Below are 12,445 nucleotides of genomic sequence, written 5' to 3'. Positions count from 1 at the left end.
TATTTGTTGAATGAACGAGTGAATAAATTCCTTCTCTTTGACTCTATTTTCTCATCTGGGAATAAAGGAGGTAAATAAAGCGAAACAGTATTTAACATTTTGTAGTTTACCAGCTGAGGGTAAAAAACTCATTCTCTTTTTGTTACTAGAACCATCCATCTGCCAAATGTCACTTCCCGATAAGAGCCCATTTGTAAGTCCTCATTTGTAACTGAATGTTGGCTGACATAATTAATGTTTACCACACAACATTTGAATTACAAACTAAAGGCAACTGACAAATCAACTCTACAAGATGGTCATCACAGAGGCCCATTCCATAAACTCTCAAGACCTGGGGTTTATTCAAATTTAGGAAAATGACAAAAAAGAATCTGAGCCTTTCTAAGAAATGGGGGTGATGGAAAGAGAGGTGGCCTTGGCAAGGAGGAGGGAGAGGGGATTTAACCCACAGCCTCTGAGATAAACTAAATAGTCTCTGGAGATAAACACTGTAGAGAGGACTAATGCGTGTGGCTCCGGTCTCATGTGGAGCTGAAACGACGGCGGCTGCTGGGCACTTATCTGCAGTGTTGCCCTCCCCACCTTCTCAGAAGCAGAATTCTTCATCGGGGCTCTGGCAGGTCACTTCTGTCACTGCTGTCCCCGGTGTGCAGAATCAAACCAAGTGCTGCTTCAGTTCCTAAGACAACAGGCTGGCTAGACTGGGACCAGAAAGCAGCCCTCCCGTTCTGCCTTCCTGGGTTTCAGTTGGGAAGCATTTTTAATGTTTCCTACTAACAGCAGTTAAGCTTTAAAAGAAAAAAGCAAGGTAATTAGGCAGGTGGGAGGAAAAGCCTAACTCTGGGGCTCAGAGGAAAATGGACACAGGTAAAATCTCTGATAATGACTACCTTTGCAGACAGAGGACTTTGTAAACCGAAGTTATTTCCTGTGCTCAGAAGCCACCGGCCACAGAGCCCTTGCTGCCTCCATGCCAGCCACCAAGAGCGCTCTTGGGGCCGGGCCCACGGTCCACAGCACAGCCCTCTGCAACAAGCCCTGGACACAGAGCCTTGCCACCGCAGACTGGGAGAAAAGCCGGGCTGTTTACAGTTCTTGTGCAGCTATAAAACAGCAAATACCAAGAACAATTAACGTTTGTTTGGCTTTTACAATTTCCATCTGCTAATCACCCCCAATCCTACCTCACTTAGCCTGCGCTGGATTGAAGGCAGCAGACAAAGTACCTGCTTTGTACCCCACACCACTGGGGCATCTAAAACAAGAAGTTCTTTTTCACTATCTGATTTTTTAAAAAAAATCAAAAGTAGTTGGGGAAATAAAAAATGAATCCCATGGGACATCCTCACACTTACTTCACGCTTTACGTCTATGGGTGGAGGGAAGGCAGCACCATCTCTTTGGTGCTCAAGGCCCTCTGGAAGTCTTAATCTGGCCCTGTGGCCACCACAAAAACCTCAAAAGATCTAGATGCCAAGAGGGAGGAAAGACCCTTCTGAACATGTTACATCTCCTTGCTCTGTGATCTCTCTGACCCACAGGCTGCCTCAGATGCAGAGTTTCTATACTTACGTATCTTCTTCTTTATGTCTCTCCTCCCAATTAGACAGATAGTTCCTTAAAGGCAGGGCCTTCAATCCATGAGGCTGCAGGATTTCCATTTCAATATCTGCCCGAGCTGCTTCCTCTCCAATCTTGACCACCACCTACTAAGCCCCAGGAAAGGCTTTTGCAAAGATGGACACGGTTAGGGTAACTAAGAAAGGTGCTGGGTATTTTATGTCCTGGCTCTCTGGTGGTGCAAAGGAATGGAATATGTTCAGTCCAATCTTCTCTCTTCAAATATGTATCCTCCATCCATTCCCCTACTTGCAGGCTCATTGGTGGTAACAAGTTGCTCTTTCAGAGGATGATCAGATTGATCCTTCACTAAATACTTAAGAAATTTTGACTAGGAAGGTCAAAGAAGGCAGGGGCTGGGGGGCAGATCCGACAGGCAGAAGAGGGGAGGGAAGTGGGGAGTGCGGGAGGTGAGAGAAGGTGCACAAGGCTTGGGAGAACAGTAAGGGCAGGGTCAGCAATGCACTGATTTTCCAGTACTACAGGAGGACCTGCTGCATATAGGTAGTTAAATAATCCTACCAGTGTGGCCTGGCTGCTTTCCTGTTTCAAGCTCCAAAAGGTCTTCACTGTCTCTGAACAAAGTATGAATTCCTCAGGAGGCAACCGTCTCAGATCACATCCCCAGCCCCACACTGCATTGCTCCGGCTCTCAGGCCTGCAGGCCTCCATACACGCTCTTCCCTCTTCCTGAAGGTTAAGAGAGCCACAGCCCTCTGAAGACACCCAGCTAAAGCTCTTGGATCACTCAGTTATTTGATTACCTGTCTGCCTTTTTGCAAAGATGAGACATGATTTCCACGAAGACCAGGATTGGGTTTTAGTTATTTTTCTATCTCTCAGTGCCCAGCACATAGTAGGTTCTCAATTGACATCTGTACAATGAAGTGATTATGGGGACCATAATCACTTTTGGCATTTGAAAAAGTTATAAAGGTGGAAAACCCCAGCAGTTCCCAGTCTGGGCTGTCTAGCTGAGTGGGCAGTCTCCCAGCCTCACGTGCTTCCTTGTGCCTATCTCCACCTTGCCTTCCGTCTCCTTCTCTTCCTTGCCGTCAGTATAGTTTAATATACGATTCCAAACACTTCTCTATTCACAGTCTTCTCTAAAATGATCAGTTTTTGGAGGTTCAAAGATTAAATTGTTTGTATATACTACAGAAGAAAGGAAAGCTTTTTGGACATTTTTCCTCAGAAGGACTTTTTCCAACCATACATGCCCCTCAAGATAAGAACCCAGACAAGAGATATAACCTCTATGGATAATACAAATGATACCATCCGTACATCTCAAATAATATGGTCTGCCCAGCACCCTCTGCCCCAATCCCTAGGTGGCTCCAAGGTGTTCTAATGACTAAAGCTTTTTCTGGTTCTGTCCTTGCAGATTGGTGGTTGTGAAACCACCAATGTGGTCCCCAGGCCAGAGGCATCAGTGTCACCTGGGAACTTGTTAGAAATGAAAATTCTCAGACCCCACCCCAGACCTACTGAATCAGAAACTCCAGGGGTAGGGCTCAGGAATCTGTATGGAAGCCCTCCAGGTGACTGTGATGTCACTGAAGTTTGAGAACCATAGTTTTAGATTGAGTGAGACCACAGATACAGTCTCACACAATACCCCATTATTTAAAGTACATACTCATGCAAGGAAGATGGAACATAGGGAGATTCAGAAGGATATCAATCTTTTCTTCTGGGTAGTACTAAGTGAACTTTCTGCAATAATGGAAATGTTCTACATCTACGCTGTCAGTATGGCAGCTACCAGCCACATGCAGCTTTTGGCATTTGAAATATGGTATGTGGGACCGAGGAACTGAATTTTTAAATTTATTTAGTTTAAATTTAAATAGCCATATGTGGCTAGTGGTCACCAAACTGAACAGTGAAGTTAGAAGATTACTAAACTATATTAAACCATATTCAACCCAGTTCTTAAAATCACAGCAATCAAGATCTTTAAAATTTATTCTCTTAGATTCTGTCATCTGTAAAATGGAAGGCACCTATTCACGGATTCCTTCATTCAATTCATTTGAATATTTACTGCTTATCTCAAGTTTGCTCTATCAAATTAATGTTTTGAAACTTTTCTGAAGCGGTTTAAAGCGTTATGTAAAGTAGTAGTATTCTTTCTATATAAACTTGGCAAGGCTTTAGGCATATGATTTGATCTGACTTGATCTGTGATAAATTAGAATTCTGGGGGTAGCAAACCATGTTGTTACTGTGTGCCCCAAAATACATCTTTAAGATTTAAAGAAAAAGGGTATAATACAAGTAAACCTCAAAAATTGCCAAGGGAACTTCCCTTTGAGGTTATACAAATCTTTCAGACTGCTCTTTTATACCAAGTTCTGTTCGGGTACATAATGGGCCTCATTTTTCAAGACAAATATGTATTTTCATTCTGCTACCTAAATAATGTATGGCCTGTTCTTAGCTGTCCATCATTAATGAGTTTGTGTATAAATGATTAAATGTGGATTATAGAAAGACTATAATCCACATTTAAAAAAAAATTCATTTTAAGTATGACTATTAGCAGTTTAGCTAAATCCAGACTATCCCTGAACAAGTAAGGACTCCTGCCTGAATGTGTACGTTTAAGTGAGGACTTTTCAAAGCTTTCCCTCTCTGGCCTCTAGGGATGCCAGTCTAGCCTACTTAAACTAAGGCTCAAACTCTACACAAGGAAAGTGCCTAGGAGCGTGACAAGAGAGGGCCTCTAGCCCTCAGCAAGAACCTGGGCCCTAGGACCCGGCACAATGATAGTGACTGAGTTCTCCAAGGCCCTGGTCTGGACTGCCCTCACCTGTCTGGAGGCACCTCAAAGTCTTCAAAAGATCAAGAGTCTGCAAACCTAATAAAGTCTCAAGACCTTTCCTGACCTGTGTTAATTCACCCATTTCATGAAGGAAGACTAGTGACTAATATCTGTCATGCATTGAGCCCTTACCACGTCCAGCACAATCCTCACAACCCCTCATGACGAGAGACCATTATAAGCCCTATGTGGGAAATGAGGAGACCGTAGCAGAACAAGGCCAAGTTCGGTTCTGAAGGTCACACAGCTAATGAGAGGTAGAATCAGGCTCCAGCATCCCTGCTCTTAACACTTTGCACACAGATGAGATGCTGGGTTTAGGTTTATCACAGAGCAAACAAGTACATAAGTTTTAGAATATTACATTTGTAGATTCATTAATATCCAGCATTTACAGGATATTAAAACCATTCTAAGAGACAATCAGGGCAAAGGTGTATTAGCATTTGTAAGCTTGCCAAATCGGAGTGTAAGAGCTTTTATGAAAAGTCTCAGAAATGTGGCTTACAGGGTAATAGTTTATGGTCAACTCCCTTTTGATCTCTCATGTGAAAAATATGTACTTACATATATTGCAGGAAACCTCACCACTTCCTTCCTAAGTGTTGGTCAAAAACACTAATTACTTGACTAATTTGACTGTGAAACTTCCCTTACAGATGGTAAAAAGGAGCTATTTTCACCCCACAAATTTAGTCATGACATACCATCAAAAAAAAAAAGGTATAAATGTTTCAATGGTTTTACTGTAGACAGCAAGAACAATTTAAGCAAATCATATAAAAATAAATTAGAAATTAATGAAAATAATCTCTTTTTTCATAAGCAGGGAACACAACCCAGTTCAATGGGAGTCAAGAGCTAATGAAGGAGGCTCAACGAGGTGACACGCTTTCTAGGGGACTGGGGGCTAGCTCCAGACACCTTCTCCATGGACTGGGATGTCACAAATGAATCTGTCAGTCCTAACTTGATGTGTGCTTTTCATCCTGATTTCACGGACTTTCTTTTCGCTTTCCCTACAGTCTCAGGCTGAGGTAGCACTGCCTCCTGTGTTTTCTTTTAGACATTCCCTTTAAGGAAAGTGTATGTCACATTCCCCCACAAGCCAGGATGACACAATCTCCCTTTAGCTCTGCTTCCACAGTATTTGACTGCCACATCAGTGCACTGGCCAGAAGAATCAGTAAGGAATAAAATGGAATCTGACCACTACTGCAGCTCAGGGAAGGGACTGCCTCTTTGACTAGTGTGTGCTCAGGCCTGCATGGAGGAACTGTTGGGCCCTTTTTTCTGGCACCCATGCCACAGGTCTGCTGAGAGAAGCTGACACTTCACACATGAAACACTCACCAGCATCGAGGCTACCAGTAGCCGCTGTCCAGCCCATGACGGGTGGGATGGCCCCAACGATGGCTCCGACCCATGTGTTGGCAATGCTGATCCTCTTCAGTGGTGTGTAACAGCAGGTATACAGGAAAATGTTGAAGACTCCCAGGGCTCCTGTGAGTGGATTCACCCCACAGGTCAGAAGTGCAACTCCTGGAACAGCACAACAAGTGGCAAAGGACATAGCTAGCAACGGGCTGCAAAAGAGCAGAGAACATCAAGCGATTAGTTCCAGCTCAACTGCCTAGAATCAGAGCTGATGAAGAGCGCACAACCCACCTCTACTGCGAAGCAACCAGAGGCAGTACTGGTCTGGCTTCTTCCTTGTTATGCAGAATTCTCTTAAGGAAACTTAAAAGAAAGGGTTATGTTTGTGGGAGCTCTGTTTGCTCCTCTCGATTTTGCCAGCTGAGAGTGGAGCAGTTAAGAGAGTCGAGGTTGGCGTGTCCTAGATTCTATTTACAGACACTGTCCCTTCCAGGCTGTAGCCATGTGGGCTCCAATCAGCTCTGTAAGAAATTACTCTCTTCCTCATCGGGTGAAGTGAGGACTGACAGACTGAGACAATGACGACTTTGCTTGGTGTTGCATTTTACAGTTAGTGCTAAGTAGGGGACAGTCACGAACATACCACTTAGAACACAATACTGTAAGACCTGGGCAAAAAATAGGATCTTAATTCTGGAAGCAGTTCTACCCATTTATTTCTACCTTATTGTAAAACATTACCTTATTAGCAGTAATGAGTAACTATGGCGTGCCTCAGTGAGTGCCACCATTACAATACCTGTAATAAATTACAGGCTCAGCATGGTACCAGCTCTGTGACAATAGTAAAAACACCAGGAGGTTGTTGTGTAGTGCCAGAGCCATAATTTGGTTTACGGACAGGACATTTTCAAGAGGAGGTCGCGCAAGGTTATGCATGTAAATGAGAACAGTCAAATGAAACCCTATAAGGATAATGATCATTATAAGCCTGTTTCTCAACTGTGCCCATTTTTTAAAGCAGACTTCGTATGGAATCTTATCAAAGACTTTGAGAGTCTAGATAAATTGGATATACTAGTTCCTGCTTATATGTACGCTTATTTATTCTTTCTTCAGAAACCTAAGGAGGTTACTCAAGCTTGCTTTCTTTTGCAGAAGTCGTAATTCCACTTCCGAGTAAAATAAGTTTATGTAGTGTTTAGGGACCCTGATCAGTTAGAGTCCACAATGTGCTCCTTGAGAAGAAAGAGTCACCAGAGTGCAGCTTCTGGTGTGCTCAGTTTTAGCGATGGCCAATCCCCTGGGGGAAATCTTTACCCTAGGAGCACACACATGAGATAACACCTTCCTATTCACAGGGCTGCAGTGTTTTACAGCAGGAGAGAAGCCCCGAGTCTATGACTGCCCCTCAAGGACAAAGGCTGACTTGCAGAATTATGACCAGTAGAACTAAGCCGGCAGTGGGGTTGGGGAAGCAGGAGAGTCTAGCAGCTGACAATACCAAGTGAAGCCAGGGCAAAAGAATAAGAAAGCTGGAAGTGACTTGGAGAATCCTGGCTCCCACTATGATATGGTGTCCAGCACTGACTCTCTCCTCCCAGGCCATGACCACTCTACCTGGAAGATGGAACCCAACAAAATGGGAGTTTGGATGGAAAAAGAAAACACATAAGAAGCATGCTGCCATCAAGGTGCTTGTGACAGAAGAACCAGGAACTGCAGTGGAGAGACTTCTCAGTGCATGCTCAGCCCTGAGGATGAACTGCCACCCACCTGTGCCTGGACCACCTCTTCTGAACCCGGTGGTCAATTACTACCCTCAATCTTTTATTTTGCCTTGTCCTTCCATCACTCCCACCCTACAATTCCCATTTCTGCATGTGCTCAATGACACGCTGTCTCCGTTCCTGCTGGGGAAAGCCCTACAATCGCACTCACTGGCCCCAGTGCAGGTGCTTGGCTGAACAGTGTGGGTGCTTGGCTGGAGCTAATGTCCATTCTGATTCCATATAGTGACTGTTTTAACTCCTCTCCAGCCTTCTCAAGGCTCCAGCTTCCTTTAGCTCCCAATCCCCTTAACAGACGTCCTGCCCTCTTACACAAGAGCGCCAAATGCTCTCAGATTTACTTCTTTACCTTTCTCCCATTTCAGAAGAGGCTGTCTTCTTCATTTTTAAAGATAAACTGTCCACTTTTGCTCTTATTTAATCTCTTCTCTCATCTGTCCTTCATCTTCTATCCGCACTGTCTACTGACTTCCTGCGTCCTCAAATAAATTACTTTGTTCATATTTCCACCAAGGTAATCGCCCTCTTGCTTCAACACTCTTCAAAGCCAAACATCCGGATGGAGTAGACTACAAGCATATACTGTTTCTATTTCTTCGATCCTATTTGCTCCTCAGTGCCATTCCTCACGATCTACCCAAACAGACTTTGCTAAGGTAGTGATGTACATCATGGAACCTGGGACCACCTAGCTTCCCAATACAGCACACAATATAATTTTCCAGATGGAAAGACTACGAAGCCGACTCTGTGCTGCTACATCTCACATATGCCCAGAAAGGAGAATTTAGATGGCTAAAAAGCTGTACAAATGTTACAACTGTTGTTCTTCTTTCAATAAGGTAGTGTATAAGAACAGATTTTTTTTTTTCCTATGGGACTCTAAAAAGCTAGCTTTATTCTGAGTGGAAGAAAAAAAATGTAGCTCAAAAACATTTTTATTTTTCCTGAATTGGCTCTTGTGTTAAAAAAAAAAAAAAAAAAAAAAGGCTGTTCACTCCTTCTCCAAGGCCTGTGGAAGCCGGTTAGATTCAAAGGTATTAGTGTTATGAAAAGCCCTTTTAGAAAAGCACACATGAATTTAATTTATTGAGATAGGCAATTTTATGTGGAAGTTTAGTTTCTGACCCTTGTTGGAATCACAGAAAGTCATGAGGCTCAATCTTGGCATTTAAATCAATGTGTTCAGGGGCATGAATGAAAACTGGACAGGTTGACAAGCCACGCTTAGCACCTCGGTGCCTGAGGGAACCCATCCCCTCCTGGCACAAGGAGCCCTGAATCGGGGGACTTCAGAGCTTTCTCGTGTTATGGGCAAAGGTACTTTAACTACAGGCTGTGTGAAGTTTGTCTCCTGTGATGTTTCATTTTTCCTAAAACATTTATTATAAAAGTAATATGTGTTCAATTTGGATGGATGAGTGGGGAGACGGACAGAAAAGCTGGAGAAGGGTGTGCACGTGGTGGGAACACAGAGAGGCCGAAGGTGAGCAGTGCAGCGAGATGAAGCAACCTGAGGAAGCTGCACACACCAGGAGCAGAAAGGGCGCTGGCCACACCCAGATGGCTGAGCACTGCCTCTGGGCAAACGCAGAGTCAGTGCCATTTTCTGTTTGAAACAGGGGAAGAAAATGATCGTATCTACTTTTTAGAAGAATCACTGCCACCATGTGAAGGTCGGCAAGTATTTATTTATTCACCTCACCAGAGAAGCTCCCATTAGGCATTTTTGGGGAAAAAAGAGTCGTAAGCATACTGCCACACAAATTTTAGCAAATGCTCAGTTGAAAGAAGAGGCCTTCAGCTGGCCTGTGCCTTTAATCTATCTTCCAGATTTTCCCAAATACTGTGGCAGAGCAGATCAGACCAGCAGAGAGCAGGTCTTCCTCTTTCACTGAATGGCACTTTGGCCTAATGACATGAGGGGGGTCATGGTTTGCATTTTTAGCTCTATTATTCTTGGCTCTACTTTGTCTCTCCTTAGTTATCTTTTTCTGATTCTTTTTTTTTTTTGGAACTATTTTGTCACAGTTTACCTACCTTTGCAAGTTACCTGAAGCATTGTTTGAAATAAGGCAGGGTAAAAAAGTGAAATAAAAAAAGGGGTAACTACAAGATTTTGGTTAAAATTTTTGTACATAATGAAAATACATCAGTAAAAGAAGTGAAGGACTCATTTTGAAACTGTAAGTAGGAAGAAGACAAGCAATAATAATGGTTCTGGGATAAAGAGAAAATATATCAAGTGGTATCTGGTTATTTTTTAAAGTTTGATTTACCACGAAATCTTTAAATATTGTGGTAATACTAAAGTTTTTTTAAGTTTAGCTCTTTTAATCAAGAGATCTATTTTTGAGATAGAAAAAGGTTAGAAAAGAGTGTTCACTCCTCACCTCAGTTAAACACAACTATGATTTTCTGCCTTAGTGCTCATAAAATGTGGTCAGAGCTAAATGTCAGGGCTGGCCGGCTACGTTCAGTTGGTTAGAGCACAGTACTGATAACACCAAACTAAAGGGTTCAAATGCCCTTATAGGCCAGTCCCCCCCGCCAAAAGGAGTGAAATCTCTAAGAACTAAAAGGCAATTTTGTCAAGGACTGATTTCTTGTTATTTTAGGTCAATTACTCCATATAGTCTTTCTCCTAATCATACCATTCAGACCTTGATCAAAACACCCATCTGCTCTTCTCATTCCTAGATGGGTTTTAGAAAATACCCCGTACCTGGAGACACATCCACTGACAGGCATACACATGGAGTTATTTCTCCTTTTATTATTTACTCATTAAAAAAAAATTTTTTTATTAGTCTTCTTGCTTCTTTTATCCTTTAAATTCCTTAGAAGTTCACTTCCATTTCGAGTGCTACTCTAACACCTGGTTTCTAGAGGCAAGACAAGGAGTATAAAGGCCTCTTTGGGATTCCCTGTACTTAGAGTCACCTTAGGGGAGGGGGCCTAGCTGGAACTTCTGGGTAGATCCTCTGCACCAGGGTTCTTTCTAAGTTTGGTTCCTGCACCAGCAGCAGCAACATCACCTGGGAACTTGTTAGGAATTCAGGTGATCTGGAGGCCTGCTTAAGTTTGAGAACCACTGCTACATCATTACCAATGTGATGCTGGTCCCCATCTGGCCACACCACAAATGCTGGGCCTGCATGAGCCACTCCAGCCCAGTAATGACTATGGTTGGCTTGTGTAGGTCGCCCACTTTCAGCTGTCTTGATATAGGTCTCCTGACATGTTCCAGGGGAAAGAGCACAGGACTGTGAACTAGCTCTGTTATCAACTAACAGAGAAACTGTGGGTATACCCCTTGACCTCTCTGTACCTACCTTGATTTAATTTAGTCACAGAGCTACAGGTGTTTTGATCATTCAAAGTACCTTAAGGGCAAGATGAAGCAGATGTGGGAAAGGTCTTGGTAACTGTTGACTGTGGGCAAAGGGCATATGGGGATTCATTGTACCATCTCTACTACTGCATCTGTTGAAACATTTTCATAACAAAAATATTCTTTAAAATGCTTTAATATTCTTTATTATTATTATTATTATATTCTGGTTTCCTGATGGTAGCTTAACTAAGCATGCTGAACAGGAATCAGGCGGTATGAAATCTAGTTCCTACCTTGATATTAACTAGCTATGTAAAACTGGGCAACTTATTTAGCCTCTCTGGTCCTTAGTTTCCTCAACTAAAGTAAGGAGTGTTTTAGGGCTCTTTCAGTGGCAAGAATGACACTCCAGTAAAATTTGCTTAGGCAAAGAGACTCAACAACAAGAACATAGGGAAGGCAGGGTTTGTATCCTGTTTAGTTGTGTGATCTTGAACAAATTACTTAAGGTGTTGGTCTTAGTTTCTTCATCTGTAAAATGGGAGATACTTCATAGTAACCTAAGAATTAAATGCAACGGTGTAAATAAAGCACTCAGCAGAGTGCTGACTAAATGAGCACATAGTATTCACTTGCTCATTCATTCATTCATTCACTCATTCACTCATTCATTCATTCAAATTTCTCATTGCCTATACAGTCAGCCACTATGTTGTGTGGCTACACAGCAGTGAACAAAATAAGAAAGTTTAGTCTAGAAAGGAAGACAGGCATTAAACAAGTATTAGGAACTCTCAAACTGTAAAATCAGCTACAAGAAAAAGAACAGATGAAACGAGACGGAATTATTTAAATAGGGAGGACCTATTTAAATGGAGCTGGAGATAGGGGCTAATAAACTTGCAATATATTGTTTCCCCTGATTTATTTTTTCAAATTTACAGACTTATGAATATTAAATTATTTTTCTTTTTTTGGTGGCTGGCTGGTAAGGGGATTTGAACTCTTGACCTTAGTGTTATAATACTTTACAACTATTTTTATTTTCAATTGCAACTTTTTATTAAGAATTTTGTTTTATGCTATCAAATTATGAAAAAGTAAACAAATTGGCACCAGTAAAAACTAGACTGATCACATGCAAAACATTTCTTTCAAATGTTGGTGCTCTTGCACCTCTAACAGTAGCTGTCATGGCCTTCATTAAGAGCAGAGGAATTAACATCTCTGTGAGTGGTTCTTGCTGGAGTGAAATTATATAAAAAAGATCAGAAATGCAGGTGAACAGGATGTGATGACATTGCAAAAAAATTCTAATTTTTAATAACGTGAAATAAATGTATGAATAAGGAAAAAAGCACTATTTGATAGGGAGTGGGCAGAAAAGGAAACTGATTTTCTTGAACCAAAAAACTTCTTTTATATTCATTCATTCATTCATGCAAATAGATTCATCGTTCATACTGAAGGTTAAATAATGATTTATAT

At 42.1% G+C, this 12,445-nt stretch overlaps 1 protein-coding gene across 4 annotated transcripts in view; it reads right to left on the bottom strand.

Annotated features, from left to right (window-relative positions):
* LOC134388447 (protoheme IX farnesyltransferase, mitochondrial) overlaps positions 1-12,445 on the bottom strand; it is a 122,820-nt gene that overhangs the window by 8,191 nt on the left and 102,184 nt on the right. For all 4 annotated transcript variants that reach the window (XM_063111493.1, XM_063111492.1, XM_063111494.1 and 1 more), the window contains one exon: positions 5,807-6,039. In XM_063111493.1, the coding sequence (XP_062967563.1) occupies positions 5,807-6,039 (233 nt within the window). The remainder of the gene's footprint in view (positions 1-5,806; positions 6,040-12,445) is intronic.

Source organism: Cynocephalus volans, chromosome 10 (assembly GCF_027409185.1).
Source record: "Cynocephalus volans isolate mCynVol1 chromosome 10, mCynVol1.pri, whole genome shotgun sequence".
NCBI classification, from domain to species: Eukaryota; Metazoa; Chordata; class Mammalia; order Dermoptera; family Cynocephalidae; genus Cynocephalus; species Cynocephalus volans.
This window is presented reverse-complemented; position numbering and strand designations above follow the sequence as displayed.